The 16,567-nt window shown below is 45.4% G+C and overlaps 1 protein-coding gene across 7 annotated transcripts in view; it reads right to left on the reverse strand.

Moving 5' to 3' along the window:
- The window catches only part of CADPS2 (calcium dependent secretion activator 2), an 854,105-nt gene that overhangs the window by 617,076 nt on the left and 220,462 nt on the right, over positions 1–16,567 (reverse strand). For all 7 annotated transcript variants that reach the window (XM_069764895.1, XM_069764893.1, XM_069764892.1 and 4 more), the window contains exon 7: positions 4,353–4,464. In XM_069764895.1, coding sequence (XP_069620996.1) covers positions 4,353–4,464 — 112 coding nt within the window. The remainder of the gene's footprint in view (positions 1–4,352; positions 4,465–16,567) is intronic.

Genomic DNA, 16,567 nt, shown 5'->3' on the forward strand with positions numbered 1-16,567 from the left:
AAGCCTTCCACCCACTAAGTTGGCGTCATTGTTTATTAGTTTTTGACTTTTGGTCTTGAAAGGCACCCTTGCCTCTACCACCCTTCGAGTAGCTCCATCTTCCGCCTTTTCCTTTCCCTCTATAGTCCTGCCTAGGATGAAATCGAGACCTCCGAAAGGGCGGTATGTTTTTCGGTTTCTCTTCCGGGACACCCTTTTTCTTGTCTGCCGCTTTTTCAAGCAATTCGTCCAATACTGGACCGAAGACATGAAGGCCCGAGAAGGGTATTGAACACAGTTTATTTTTTGATTGTGTGTCTCCAGACCATGATCTGAGCCATAGAGCTCTCCTTGCTGCATTAGACAGGGCATTGTTCCTTGCAGCAAACCGTACTGACTCTGCCGAAGCGTCGGCCATAAAGTCTGTTGCTATCTTTAAGAGTGGAAGAGATTTTAGGATCTCGTCTCTAGGAATTTTATTATTAATTTGGGTCTCTAGTTTCTCTACCCATAAAGACATTGACCTGACTACAGAAGTGGCTGCAATATTGGCTTTCATGACAGCGGCCGAAGCTTTCCAAGCTTTCCTGAGGAGATCTTCAGATCTTTTGTCCATCGGATCTTTAAGGCCTGAAGAGTCCTCAAAAGGGATGGCGGTCTTTTTTGAGACCTTAGCTACCGGTATATCCACCTTAGGAACTGATTCCCAGATCTTTGTCTCCTCTGGGTCAAAGGGCAGACGATATTTGAAATCCCTTGGTACTATCAATTTCTTCCCCACATCGCTCCATTCTTCTAAGATCATTTCCTGAATATGGCGATTTACGGGAAACACTCTGCTCCTACGAGCTCTGAGCCCCCCAAACATCTCGTCTTGGACTGTAAGGGGTTCTGTGGCTTCTTCTACCTTCATGGTATCTCTGACAGCCTGTAGCAGTGTCTCCGTGTGTTCAGAGGCAAATAGGTACCTCTTTCTTTCTTCTGAGGGAATATTTGAAGAGGGTTCTCCCTCCATGGAATCGGATGCGGAGTAGGCTGAAAGCTCCCCTTCTTCCGAACTGAGATCTTGTTCCCACCTAGGTCTCTTAGGACGGGGAGGGTCGACTGGCAACATCGCTGAGACTGTGGATTGTACTTCCTCTCTGATCATAGATTTAATATTATCTAGAAGGGAAGCCTGTTCTCCTTCCAGCAGTCCTGCCATGCATTTATCGCATACTTTTTTTCTGTGCCCTTCTGGTAGTCTATTTGAGCACAGAGGGCATTTACTTGTCCTGCGCTTTTGGCCTGACGCTGGACGTATAGCTTTGTGTTGCCATATGATATAAACCCCCTATGTATAACTTACATGACCAGGGGTGAGCTCTGAGGACAGGACCTCTGGACGATCTACACCCTCCATCTCTCTGGGATCAGTGTGCAGTCAGATGTTCGTCAGTAAATAGGTATCTCACCTGTCTTCAGAACATCTGATTCGTCCTCCTTCCGAGCTCAGCTGCCGGTGATTACTGCGGGTGATGGTCACTGTTCGGCTGTATGATACAGCCCGACCCAACTTCCGGCGTTCCTGAGGCTTCAGCTGTTTCCGGAACGCCACCGGAAGTCATTGGTGATTGCAGCGCTGACGCGGCACCTGTCAAGATGCGGCGCAAGTGATCCAGCGCGTCGCCAGGACGCGGCGCGCCCCGATGACACGGCGCGCCGACAACGCGACGCGTCCTGATGACGCGGCACGTCCCCGACGCGCCCCGATGACGCGGCACGCCAAGACGACCCGGCGCCCACTGAGCGCCGCCATGACACCGCAGGCCCGACCTGGCGCGCTTCCTGGCGCGAGCAGGGGAATCACCGCTGGTGCAGCGAGAAGGTGCAGAGCCCCCTAAAGAGGGATGCACCGGAGTTGGGAGCACAGCTCACCCGGCCGTTGAGGGACCTCCGGCGGTATCAACGCCGCCATGCAGAGACCCGCTCTGCCCTCTCAGAGCCCTCGGATTGAGGGATGAGGCCGCTCCGGGAGCCCTGCTCGACCGGACCTGGAATCTTCAGCACGGTAAGCCGTGCCACTCTCCTCTGCGTCTGTCCCTGATAGGGACAGGAAAAACACTGAGGGGTGGAGGTGGGGAGGGGCTATTTAACCTCTTCTGTGTTTCCTGTCCCTATCAAGGATAAGAAGGACAACCTCCTGGTGGTGCTGTCAGGAGGGACGCTCTGGAAAAACAGAACTTAATATTTGGCGCAGAAACCTTTGTTTGCTATTACAGAGGTCAGATGTATCCTGTAGTTCTTGACCAAGTTTGCACACGCTGCAGCAGGGATTTTGGCACACTCCTCCATATCTTTCAGGTTTCAGGGCTGTTGCTCATAAACACTGAGTTTCAGCTCCCTCCAAAGATTTTCTACTGGATTCAAGTCTGGAGACTAGCTAGGCCACGCCAGGACCTTGAAATTCTTTTTACGGAGCCACTTCTTAGTTGCCCTGATTGTGTGTTTCAGGTCATTATCATGCTGGAAGATAGAGCCACAACCCATCTTCAATGCTCTTACTGAGGGAAGGAGTTTGTTGGCCAAAATCTCTAAATACATGACCCCATCCATGCTCCCTTCAATATGGTGCAGTCGCCCTGTCCCTTTTGCAGAAAAGCATTCCCACAGTATGATATTTCTCTCACCAAGCTTCACAGTTGGGACGATGTTCTTGGGGTTGAACTCAGCCTTCTTCTTTCTCCAAATATGGCAAATGGAGTTGATACCAAAACATTATATTTTGATCTCATCTGACCACATGACCTTGCCACCTCTAGATCATCCAGATGGTCATTGGCGAACTTCTAATGGGCCTGGACATGTGCTGGCATGAGCAGGGGGCCCTTGCGTGCCTGTCAGTATTTTAATCCATGATGTTGTAGTGTGTTACTAACGGTAATGTTTGAGACTGTGGTCCCAGCTCACTTCAGGTTATTGAGCAGATCGTCCCATGTAGTTCTGGGATGATTCCTGACCTCTCTCAGAATCAACCTTACCCCAACAGTCAAGATATTGCATGGAGCTCCAGGTGGAGGAAGATTGACAGTCATTTTGTTTTTCTTCCATTTTTTAATAATTGTGCCAACAGTTGCTGCCTTCTCACCAAGCTGCTTGCCTATTGTCCTGTAGCCCATCCTAGCCTTATGCAAGTCTATAAATTTGTCCCTGGTGTCTTTACACTGTTCTTTGGTCTTGGCCATGGTGGAGAGGTTGGAGTGTGATTGATTTTGTGGACAGGTGTCTTTTAGACAGGTAACGAGTTCAAACAGGTGCAATTAATACAAGTAATGAGTTCAGAGTAGGAGGGCTACTTAAAGAAAAACTAACACGTCTGTAAGAGCCAGAACTCTTGCAGGTTGGTAGGTGATCAAATACTTATTTAATTCAAGAAAATGCAATTTAATTATTTAAAAATCATGCAATTTGATTTTCTGTTTTTTTTTTATTTCTAGATTCTGTCTCTCACGGTTGAAGTATAGCTACGATAAAAATGACAGACCTCTCCATTCTTTGTAGGTGGGAAAAAATGCAAAATCGGCAGTGTATCAAATACTTATTTTTCCCACTGTATGTCATATAGGTAAAGAAATGGGACAACACTCCAGTGTAATGAAATGCTTCAAGCGATTTGTGAATCCTTGTTGGACAAGTGAAATAGGGTTTTCCACTTAAAATATTTCTCAGAAGCTGGGTTCACATGTTTTGCAGTTGAGTACAGATCTCCTGCCCTGAACGCATAGCTTCGTAAATGCCCATTAAGTTGTCAATTTCGGGTTAGGTGACCCGCAGTCAGTCCATGCTTTAAAGCCTATACTTGGATTGAAAATCATGGATGTGAGAGTCAGCCTTAAAGCAATAGCAGCTTTTGTGACAATGAATTAAGGCCCTCGTAAACATTAGACTAATGTTGGCTGAATCCACTGATATCGATGGGTTCAGTAGTCTAATGTGTACTGGGCGCTGGCCATCAGATCGCTGGGAAGATGTCGATCGGGCATGTCCGATTTTGAACTGATAATTACATTGTTCTCTTGAAGAGATGTCAGCTGATGGCTTTATCATAGAGAACACAGGAGAGCTTCAGTTTGTCAAAGGGTTGGCTGAGATAGATTTTGGCTGAAAGATCATCCGAAGCATCTTTCAGCTGACAGTCATCTAATGTGTCTGATCGGTTTTACTTGAAGCAATTTAGTTGTAAAGAGTTTTGTCCAGTTTACAATTTATGTATGGAAGAGATAAATCCTCCCAGGGACAAGAACCCACACATGTCTGTAAAATAGTACTAAGTAAACCAAACGTGACCAATGACTGCTGTGCCATAATGCCACAAGAGAAAGGGTGAAACTTACTTTACCAAGTTCCTTATCTTCCAAAGCCAAAACACCAGTGCTTTCTGTAAAGAGTTTCACTTTAACAATTGGCCGAGGGTGTGTGGTTGTAAAATCCCCTTGAGTTCCCCATCTATAAAACAAAAAAACAATTTGTTAAAGTCAGAAGCCCTTTACCCATGTAAACTAGCTACCTTAAAAGCTGTGTGTCCTAAATGCCTAAATGTATTAACTTGTGTCCTTACATCCTTAAAGGGGTTGTGCCACAAACAAATGTATATTTTAATCAACAGATCTTGGAATAAAAATTAACTCTGAGATTGGATGTGTTTTAAAAATAAAATGTTCCTGTGCTGAGATAATCTTATAAATGTGCTCCTGCTGTGTACTGTGTAAGTATCTCTGCACAGGAACATTTTTCTAAAACATCCAATTGTAGAAATTATTATTACTCCAATATCTATTGATTAAAATACATATCTATTGATTAAAATATACTTTTGTTCGTGCCACAACCACTTCAAATTTTAAAGTCACTTTATTAATACAAATACCGGTATGTAATGTACATAAACCTCTGTTTACATTATGTTTCAGCTATAGGCTTATGCATACCATGGTATACGTTGTGCAAAATAAAAAAAAAAACATACTGCATGGTATAGTTTATTTTATGTATTCCTGGGTATAGAGCGATATGTTCCATAAACATGTTCCATACAATAAAGCAAGATCAATATGAATACATTAGCATGGATCTATTCTCTGCATTTGTGTCAAGTTTTCCCAGCACATACGTCAAATCATAACATGAACACGCTGATCTACTGAACATACGGTAATCCTATATGCAGTAGGATTACATTGTTAACCCCTTCACAACCCATGATGTATAGGTAAGTCATAGGTTGTGTCCCTGCAGTCCATGTGGGCTCCAGCCTCATCTTTTCTGGCACAGGACAGCTGATTTTATCAGCTGTCATGTGCCCCTAACAGCCGCGGATGGAATATTGATCCACCCACGGTTGTTAACTAGTTAAATGCCACTGTCAATCTCTGACAGCAGCATTTAACTCTCGCTTACTCGGCGCCCCATCACATGATCGTGGGGCGACGATGGGTTGACATGACAACCTGGGCTCCCCTGCAAGAGACCCCTGTGGTTGTCATTGATGACCCTGCTATGATCGACGCCTTGTGGCCGGGACTCAAAGCAGATGATCATTTCTGGAGCCCTGCTATGTGTAGCACAGGCAATCAGAGCATTGCAGATTCAAGTCTCCTAAGGAGACTACTGAATCAAGTAAAAATGAGAAAAAATGTTTATAAAAATATTAAAAACATATAAATGTTCAAATCACTCCTATTTTGCCCCATTCAAACTAAATTAAAAAAAATAAAAAATACACATATTTGGCACAGCTGCATTCAGAATCGCCAGATCTATGAAAATATAAAAATAATTAATCCAATAAGTAAACAGCATAACAAGAACATGTAGAAAAAAATACTTTTATAGGTGGCCGCAACATGTCATTAAAATGCAATGACAGGTGATCAAAAGATCATATCTACCCCAACATTGAATTAATAAAAACATCAGCTGGGCCACACAAAAATAAGCCAGATCCCAAAAAATAGAGACTCTACAGATCTTGGTAAATGGCTACTTATCGTATATTAAGTTATCTACTTTTTTATTATTATTATTACGGTATTTATTATTTTTTAACAAACTTTGGATTTTTTTCACTACTTAAATAAAAAGACCCTATAACTGTCTTTTTGTTAATCTAAATAGGTCCGAAATTATGTGCCAGTGGATTTTTGTAATAGTGGTTGGAGCTCTGTTTTCTTTCTCTGCTTACTCAGAGCTAAATACAATGTACTGGATTCCCCTAGTTGCCTCTAGAGGGAGCACATGCTATATACTGTTCCCTGCTGAACTCAATATACTAGTAATCGCTGTATTAGAAATTCACAGTTCCGAACACTGTTCAGAAAAGTTCTGGCCAAGTGGATGAATCATTTTAGAACCTCAAGAAAAGCTATTACTATTTTATGGTAACCATTTGTTCTTTTTTACAGCATTTCTGATTATTTGGTTTAACGCTCCGTTTAAGGTCACAAGTGTATTGTAAATGGTCTCTCAGCATACCAACTGTACAGACTTGGGCTGGATTTACACCTTTTGCATTCCGTGCACGGACCAGCTTGGGTCTCCTGACCTGAACCCTACCGCCTCAGAGGCTGCAGAGTGTGAATGAGAGTATGCAGGCTAATGCACGGGGGTTTTTCAATGTCAGATATCCAGATCTCATCTAGTACCAGTCCCTAGCGCTTAGAAGAGAAAAATAATTACTGTATGTGGATTTTGGACGGTGCACTCTTCTCTAGGGAGTAGAAGAGCAGACACTTGGCTAATTAATTTGTGCTGCACAAATCCCCAAATTAAGACCTCAAGAATGTTCTAAGGAAATTACATTTGCAGTCATTCGTCTATGCTGTCTTCGTATAATATTACCATTCTTTTTCTAGACCAGAACTATAAAATATTTGATTTGTCTAATGGTCAATAGATGAAGCATTAGGATTGTGACCTAGAAGAATCACCATTTCAGGAGCAGTCATAAGGAAGGCTCAGCTGTTTAATAAGGCTTACAACTAGCTTTTCTTAAAAGGTTATCTATGACAACTTTTGCAAATGAAAGGTTAAGAACTCAGCTAGTGGTCTTTTCTAAGAAACAAGCTAAAACCAATATATTTTCATGCGCATCACAAGCTTTTTGCTTTGGAGCAATACAAAGTGCAATGTTGTCTTTGTTATTAATACTCATTGCTCCACTAGTGTAGATCCACGTATGTTCTAGCTGTGAAACCTTAAGATAGGGGGATAGTATGCTTTAAATGGCAAAAACACACTTTTCAAATATTAAACAATCCAACCCCATTGTCTCTGCAAAATAGAGCACTAAATTAAAATACTTCACTAATTCACACAATCATTCCAAGTTCAAGGAATTATCTGGGAGATAGAAAAGTTTGCCAACAAAGGATTTGCTAATCATCATCAAAATAGTTAAAAGGGAATCTATCAGCAGGTTTTTGCTATGTAATCTAAAGACAGCATGCTGTAGAGTTTAAAACACAGATTTCAATGATGTGTCTCTTATCAATCTCTGTCCTGCTTGCTTGCAATGATTGTTTTAGGACCAGGAGATTATCACTGCTTTGTCACAAAAGTCAAAGGCTCGACATGCCCACTCCTGCGATAGGCACCTTACTGTCTATGGACATTGTATATACAGAGCCTTGTGTGGGCAGGTGAAGACCCCTCAGCTCTGTTTAATTGCTAAGTGTAAAAACGCTAATTGTGTGAGAACGGCTGCACCAAGTGATTTAAGTGATACATGGCTGGATTCAGCTTCCCTTTATCTACATCATGCTGCTCTCAGATGAGATAGAAAATCCTGTTGACAGAGTCCCTTTTATGCTTATGCTCAAATATTCTCCATTAATGAGAAATCAGCATTTGAATTGATATGCAAATAAGGCTGCAGATTTGAAGCCTCTGTCACCTCAGCTCTATTCCTCACCCAGTGGTGCTTCCTCATGCTTGATTCAGAGCCTCCATGCTCTGTGACGTCAGGTAAAAGAACCATCAGTTAGGCTGGTTTCAGACTTGCGTTCCTGTGCGCTGCGGATGGTAGGGTACTTCCTCCTTGCTTCCTCGGTGAAGCTCCACCCTGGCTCCGCCTACTGCCGGCTGCGTCCTGCGTACCTATCTTTAACATTGGGTGCGCAAGGACATGTGTTGTATGCGGATGTGTCCACGTGCGGCGATTTGAGGTGTGCGCACGGAAACGCAAAATGTTGTGTTTCCGTGCGGGCGCCGCACACTTCAAGTCACCGCATGTGGACACATTCGCATACAACACATGTCCCTGCGCACCCAATGTTAAAGATAGGTATGCAGGGAACCGTTGGGCGCAGCCGGCAGTGGGTGGAGCTTCACCGAGGAAGCAACGAGGAAGTACCCTACCATCCGCAGTGCACAGGAATGAAAGTCTGAAACCAGCTTTAAGGCCTCTTTCACACTTCAGTCTTTCGGCGTCAGTCAAAAACCGCCATTTTCGTCAAATAGCGGATCCACCATTTTTTTTGGGCGGATCCGCTATTTTCCCATTGACTTGCATTAGCGACGGATTGTGGCGGATGGTCGTCCGTTCCATCCGCCATGCGACGGATCCGTCGATATTGGGCGGACGTTGTCTAGACATTGACGGACTTTGTAACGTTTTTTGTTGTCGCCGAAAAGGCGGACCGCGGCAGATCCATCGCGTCCACCACTTTTTAGAATGGGCGCCTATGGGCGACGGATCCGTCGCGATCCGCTTTTTGGCGGATCCGTCGCCCCAATCCGCTTTTTTAATTGAGCATGCTCCAAAAAGTGGATACTTTGCCCAGACAACCCAAAAACTATATAAAGAGGACAGGTCATTCCCAAATGTACCAGCCAGCAAGAGAGACCCTTCCATGCAAGAGAGACCCAGCCAGACCCTGCCAGCAAGACCTTGCCAGCCAGGCCCTGCCAGCCAGCCAGAGAGGCCCTGCCAGCCAGAGAGACCCTGCCAGACCCTGCCAGCAAGACCTTTACAGCCAGGCCCTGCCAGCCAGCCAGAGAGGCCCTGCCAGCCAGCCAGAGAGACCCTGCCAGCCAGCCAGAGAGACCCTGCCAGCAAGACCTTGCCATCCAGGCCCTGCCAGAGAGACCCTGCCAGCCAGCCAGAGAGACCTTGCCAGCAAGACCTTGCCAGCCAGGCCCTGCCAGCCAGCCAGAGAGGCCCTGCCAGCCAGCCAGAGAGACCCTGCCAGCAAGACCTTGCCAGCCAGGCCCTGCCAGCCAGCGAGGCCCTGCCAACCAGAGAGGCCCTGCCAGCCAGACCCTGCCTGAGACAGCCATGTGAGTACTGCCATCCAGCGTGCGTGTGTGCGTGCGTGTGTGCGCGTGTGCGTGTGCGCGCGTGCGCCTGCCTGCCTGCCCTGTTTATATTTTTTTCATACTATGCTGGTATTTTGAATAGCTGTGCTGTAACATGTGTTTTGTGTGTGTATAAATGATGTGTGATGTGTTCTGCATTATTGTTGTTTTCCATAATGTACTTGTATTTCAAATAAAGAGCAGTGTAGCTCCTACTGTACCCTAAAAAAAGTCAATTTTAAAAAAATATAGTAATAAAAATTTCACAAAACTGTCAGTAGTCTCTTTTCAAGATAAATGTAATATTGGGTATACATGCAGTAAAGGTAATATATACAAATGCGTAATGCAAATCTTTGCTATAGAAAATGTTATCTGGTTTTAGAAAATACAAACTGTAGGTTAATCATAAATAACAATTTTTGGAATTGGTATTTTAATTTTGAATGAGGAACATTTTTTATAAGGTTAAACTTTGTTTAGGTGGGTTTTACCAACATGCACATTGCGCATATCAAGTTACGGTAAGTAGTTTTGGTGTTGCTTTAAAGGGTTTTTTTTTTTGGGGGGGGGGGTTTGTGGGGAAACAGGAGGTAGAGGGTTTGGCAGCTTGTGCATCAAGCATATCTAGCATATCAAGTATGACGGTTAATAATTTTTTTTTTTCTTTTGTGGTGGGGGAAATCTAAAAGTAAGTTGGTACTGTAGGTACTGTAGTAGGTACTGACCAAAACGTACACAGGCAGGCTCCCGAAGTTTGGGAAAAAGATGTAAAGTCCCAGCTGCATCTATCAATCTATCCTTCCCTAAAGCTGCATCTATCCTTTTGTATAGTAGCTTAGAACTCTCTTTATACTTACAGATCCTAGGGACCAAGAGGGACGCAAGGACCGACTACAATACCATAGAAGCAAGCCCCCAAGTTTTTTAAAAAGATGTAAGTGTAAAGTCCCTACAGCTGAATCTATCCTTTTGTATAGTAGCTTAGAACTCTCTTTATACTTACAGATTCTAGGGACCAAGAGGGACGCAAGGGACCGACCAACCCAAGATTATTGAAAGACCATGTCTTCTTCTGAGAGCCCCCCATCACATCAGCAGCAAACTGAGGTGTCTATTTTTTTTTCGTAATAAATTTTTTTTTTGGGTACAACTATGGTAATTGTATTTTAACCCTTTATGTGTTTATTCTGTATTCACAGGAATATGAAGCAGAGGGGCTTACAGAAGGAGACGGACAGGGTGGAGAAATACAAGGAGCGGGAGCGCATAGTGTAAGTTTTGCACAGATCGATCCTCACATACAACACACTACACCCAAAACAAACATTCAGCACCTCACAGCACACACAATACATATGCCTCTATCCAAGAACAATATTAATTTATTTATTTTTTATTAGTCTTCACAATCCGGGGCTCGACGTAGAGTTCCTCAAAGCACCTCCCATAGTCGTCGGAATGATAAACGCGGCGGTCGCCGAAGAGTAAGTTCCTTTTTGTTTTGGTTTTTAGTAAACTGTAAAATTCATGTGGTGTAATCTTTCCCTTTTTATTATCTTTTTGTTAGGCTTCACAGCGTGCTCCCGAACAAGATGACGAAGAGGAGGGCATCGATGTGGACACCCTCATCCAAGCGGTACAAAGTCGGGAGCCGCTGTGGAACATGTCGGACCGCCGCCATGCTGACCAGTTAATCACCCGACAGCTATGGGAGGAAGTGTGCAGTGCTGTTATGGATAACTGGGAGGAACTCGATGCTGGGGCCCAGGATCTAGCGCGTAAGTATTCACACTTCATAACCTTATGTTAGCATGATTTAATGTGGTGTATAGTAACCAATTTTTGCTTTCTCTTTCCAGGTAACAGGATTATTGTGCGGTGGCGGTCACTCAGGGATCGGTTCAAGAGGGAGTTTAATAAGGAGATGCAGGCCCCGAGTGGATCTAGAGGACGCAGGAGCAGATACAAATATGCCAGAGCCCCGTCGTTCCTCCGGTCGACGCTGCTGAGCAGAAGGTAAATATTCAACACCACATATTTTCAGTCAAACTGTAAAAATGTGTAACCTTCAATTTTATTTGCAGCAAGGGCAATTGTAATATAAAGATACTAATTTTTTTTTCTTCTTTAACAGCACTTTCTGCAGCACTCGGGAGCCTGCATCAGAGTTGCAGCCCTCTGGAGCGATCCCTCAAGAGTCCGCCACCGGGGACCACGTCGACCCCTCTGTTTCTGCACCTTCCCTTTCGTTTGATCCCTCAGCCTCATCCACCAGCGCTGGAGCAGCAGGGCGGACTTCGTCACTTGAAGCTGCAGGTGATGAGTTAGAGTTCCCTTTACCCCACCCCTCTGCCACTGCCGCAACATCTAGACCACCTTTGTGGTCAGGACGGCAGCGCCAGAGAGGTCAGGAGAGGAGCTATGCGCCTGACTTTTTGCAGCTGAATGCATCCTTCCACAGTGCCATCAAGCTTTTGAGTGAGCAAACGTCTGCTGGGTACAATATGCTTAACAAAAGCATACTTGAACTCAGCAGTCGTCTGGATAGGATGCAATCAGATACAAACCAGTCACCAAGACACTGTTTTTTTCAGTCGGTCCTCAGGCACATGGAAAATCTAACTCCTGACCTGCAGATGCATGTGATGCAAGGCTGCCACACTGCTCTAGCGCAGGCGATGTCCCAAGCCCCTCCACCTACCCTTCATGTTTCAACACCTTTCCCCTCTCAAGCCACCGTCTATCCTTCTGTGCGTCCTCCTCCTGTCCGTCCTCCTCCCGCCCATTCTACTTCTTCGTCATTCGTTCCTTCCCCCCTTAGTCTTTCCCAGTTTTTACCTTCCCCTTTCCATTCTTCCACTTTAAATTCTCCGTTCCCGATCCCACCCACACCTTCCTACCTCACACACACCACATCTGCACCTTAACTCTCTGCCCAAACTCATGTTTTCACCACCCATTCTACTTCTGTTCCTCCCCGTGATGTCCGTGATGTGCTGTCTCCCACTCTCGACGTGGTCCAACCTGTCAGCCCCTCCGCTACTATCTCCATCCAAAATTATGAAAATTTGTAAAGTAAAGAAATAAACTTTTTTTGGTTGAAAAACATTTTTATTGTCTTTCTCTTTTTTTAAAAAAAAAAAACCTGTTTTAACGCCACCAAGGTTATGGTAATAGTAACAATAAACAGTGTTTAAAGGGTACCGTTTCAAAACATACTATGCTGCATTAACCCCACTGTGACCTTAGACGTACTATCCCGTCGAGGTGCCCTGGGCTTATCTGACCCTGGACGGGATAGTACGTCATAGCAATCGGCAGCGCTCACGGGGGGAGCGCCGCCGATCGCGGCCGGGTGTCAGCTGCTTATCGCAGCTGACATCCGGCACTATGTGCCAGGAGCGGTCACGGACCGCCCCCCGCACATTAACCCCTGGCACACCGCGATCAAACATGATCGCGATGTGCCGGCGGTGCAGGGAAGCACCGCGCAGGGAGGGGGCTCCCTGCGGGCTTCCCTGAGCCCCCCGCAGCAACGCGATGTGATCGCGTTGCTGCGGGGGTCTTACCTCCCTCCCTGCCTGCTCGAGCCCCGGATCCAAGATGGCCGCGGATCCGGGTCCTGCAGGGAGGGAGGTGGCTTCACAGAGCCTGCTCAGAGCAGGCACTGTGAAGCAGCCTGCACTCCTATCAGATCGGTGATCTGACAGAGTGCTGTGCAAACTGTCAGATCACCGATCTGTGATGTCCCCCCCTGGGACAAAGTTTAAAAAAAAATTTCTAAATGTGTAAAAAAAAATTAAAAAAAATATTCCAAAATAATGAAAAAAAAATATTCCCATAAATACATTTATTCATCTAAATAAAAAAAAAACCCAATAAAAGTGCACATATTTAGTATCGCCGCGTCCGTAACGACCCGACCTATAAAACTGTCCCACTAGTTAACCCCTTCAGTAAACACCGTAAGAAAAAAAAAAAAACGAGGCAAAAAACAACGCTTTATTATCATACCGCCAAACAAAAAGGGGAATAGCACGCGATCAAAAAGACAGATATAAATAACCATGGTACCGCTGAAAACGTCATCTTGTCCCACAAAAAACGAGCCGCCATACAGCATCATCAGCAAAAAAATAAAAAAGTTATAGTCCTGAGAATAAAGCGATGCAAAAATAATTATTTTTTCTGTATAATAGTTTTTATCGTATAAATGCGCCAAAACATAAAAAAATGATATAAATGAGGTATCGCTGTAATCGTACTGACCCGAAGAATAAAACTGATTCATCAATTTTACCAAACGCGGAACGGTATAAACGCCTCCCCCAATAGAAATTCATGAATAGCTGGTTTTTGGTCATTCTTCCTCACAAAAATCGGAATAAAAAGCGATCAAAAAATATCACGTGCCCGAAAATGTTTTCAATAAAAACGTAAACTCGTCCCGCAAAAAACAAGACCTCACATGACTCTGTGGACCAAAATATGGAAAAATTATAGCTCTCAAAATGTGGTATTGCAAAAAATATTTTTTGCAATAAAAAGCGTCTTTCAGTGTGTGACGGCTGCCAATCATAAAAATCCGCTAAAAAACTTGCTATAAAAGTAAATCAAACCCCCCTTCATCACCCCCTTAGTTAGGGAAAAATAAAAAAAAAATGTATTTATTTCTATTTTCCCATTAGGGCTAGGGCTAGGATTAGGGCTAGGGCTAGGGCTAGGGCTAGGGTTAGGGCTAGGGTTAGGGCTAGGGTTAGGGCTAGGGTTAGGGCTAGGGTTAGGGCTAGGGTTAGGGTTGGGTCTACAGTTAGGGTTGGGGCTAAAGTTAGGGTTAGGGTTTAGATTACATTTACAGTTTGGAATAGGGTTGGGATTAGGGTTAGTGGTGTGTCAGGGTTAGAGGTGTGGTTAGGGTTACCGTTGGAATTAGGGTTAGGGGTGTGTTTAGATTAGGGTTTCAGTTATAATTGGGGGGTTTCCACTGTTTCGGCACATCAGGGGCTCTCCAAACACGATATGGCGTCCGATCTCAATTCCAGCCAATTCTGCGTTGAAAAAGTAAAACAGTGCTCCTTCCCTTCCGAGCTCTCCCGTGTGCCCAAACAGGGGTTTACCCGAACATATGGGGTATCAGCGTACTCAGGACAAATAGGACAACAACTGTTGGGGTCCAATTTCTCCTGTTACCCTTGGGAAAATACAAAACTGGGGGTTAAAAAATAATTTTTGTGGAAAAAAAAATATTTTTTATTTGCACGGCTCTGCGTTATAAACTGTAGTGAAATACTTGGGGGTTCAAAGCTCTCACAACACATCAAGATGAGTTCCTTAGGGGGTCTACTTTCCAAAATAGTGTCACTTGTGGGGGGTTTCTACTGTTTAGGTACATTAGGGGCTCTGCAAACGCAATGTGACGCCTGCAGACCAATCCATCTAAGTCTGCATTCCAAATGATGCTCCTTCCCTTCCGAGACCTCCCATGCACCCAAACGGTGGTTCCCCCCCCCACATATGGGGTATCAGCGTACTCAGGACAAATTGGACAACAACTTTTGGGGTCCAATTTCTCCTGTTACCCTAGGGAAAATACAAAACTGGGGGCTGAAAAATAATTTTTGTGGGAAAAAATTTTTGTTTTATTTTTATGACTCTGCATTATAAACTTCTGTTAATGAAACACACTAATGTCAGCAGGGTAAAAAATGATTTACATATAAAAATAAAAAATAGATAAAATAGTTAGTACCGTATATACTCGAGTATAAGCCGACCCGAGTATAAGCCGACCCCCCTAATTTTGCCACAAAAAACTGGGAAAACTTATTGACTCGAGTATAAGCCTAGGGTGGAAATGCAGCATTTACCGGTGAATTTCAAAAATAAAAATAGATCATTATTTCCCCATAGCTGTGCCATATAGTGCTCTACACCATTCATATTTCCCCATAGCTGTGCCCCATATAGTGCTCTGCACCGTTCACTGTGCCCCCTAGCTGTGCCATATACAGTGCTCTGCACCGTTCACTGTGCCCCATAGCTGTGCCATATACGGTGCTCTGCACCGTTCACTGTGCCCCATAGCTGTGCCATATACGGTGCTCTGCACCGTTCACTGTGCCCCCTAGCTGTGCCATATACAGTGCTCTGCACCGTTCATTGTGCCCCCTAGCTGTGCCTTATACGGTGCTCTGCACCGTTCATTGTGCCCCCTAGCTGTGCCTTATACGGTGCTCTGCACCGTTCATTGTGCCCCCTAGCTGTGCCTTATACGGTGCTCTGCACCGTTCACTGTGCCCCCTAGCTGTGCCATATACAGTGCTCTGCACCGTTCATTGTGCCCCCTAGCTGTGCCTTATACGGTGCTCTGCACCGTTCATTGTGCCCCCTAGCTGTGCCTTATACGGTGCTCTGCACCGTTCATTGTGCCCCCTAGCTGTGCCTTATACGGTGCTCTGCACCGTTCATTGTGCCCCCTAGCTGTGCCTTATACGGTGCTCTGCACCGTTCACTGTGCCCCATAGATGTGCTCCATATACGGTGCCCTGCACCGTTCACTGTGCCCCATAGATGCTCCACATTAATCTGTGCTGCCGCTGCTACTGCTGCAATAAAAAAAAAAAACACATACTCACCTCCCTTGATTGCAGCTCCCAGCGTCTCGTTCCGGCGCCTCCATCTTCCCGGCGTCTCTGCTCTGACTGATCAGGCAGAGGGCGCCGCGCACACTATATGCGTCATCGCGCCCTCTGCCTGATCAGTCAGAGAGCGCAGACGCCGGGAAGATGGAGGCGCCGGCCGGGAAGATGGATCGGCGCTCGGCGGCTGGAACGAGGACAGGTGAATATAACATACTCACCTAGTCCTGGCGATCCTCGCGCTGTCCCCTCCTGTCTTCGGCGCTGCAGCTTCTTTCTCTATCAGCGGTCACCGGCACCGCTGATTAGAGAAATGAATAAGCGGCTCCGCCCCTATGGGAGGTGGAGCCGCTTATTCATTTCTGTAATGAGCGGTCCCACGTGACCGCTGAAGAGAGGAAGAAGCTGCAGCGCCGAAGCCCGTGGGACGGCAGGGACAGCGCGAGGATCGCTGGGACTAGGTAAGTATACCCCAGCGCCCTCAGCCCCTCACCTGCCGACCCCACCGCTACCGTGACTCGAGTATAAGCCGAGGGGGGCACTTTCAGCCCTAAAATTTGGGCTGAAAATCTCGGCTTATACTCGAGTATATACGGTAACCCATATAAATGTAT

This window comes from Ranitomeya imitator, chromosome 4 (genome assembly GCF_032444005.1).
Source record: "Ranitomeya imitator isolate aRanImi1 chromosome 4, aRanImi1.pri, whole genome shotgun sequence".
NCBI classification, from domain to species: domain Eukaryota; kingdom Metazoa; phylum Chordata; class Amphibia; order Anura; family Dendrobatidae; genus Ranitomeya; species Ranitomeya imitator.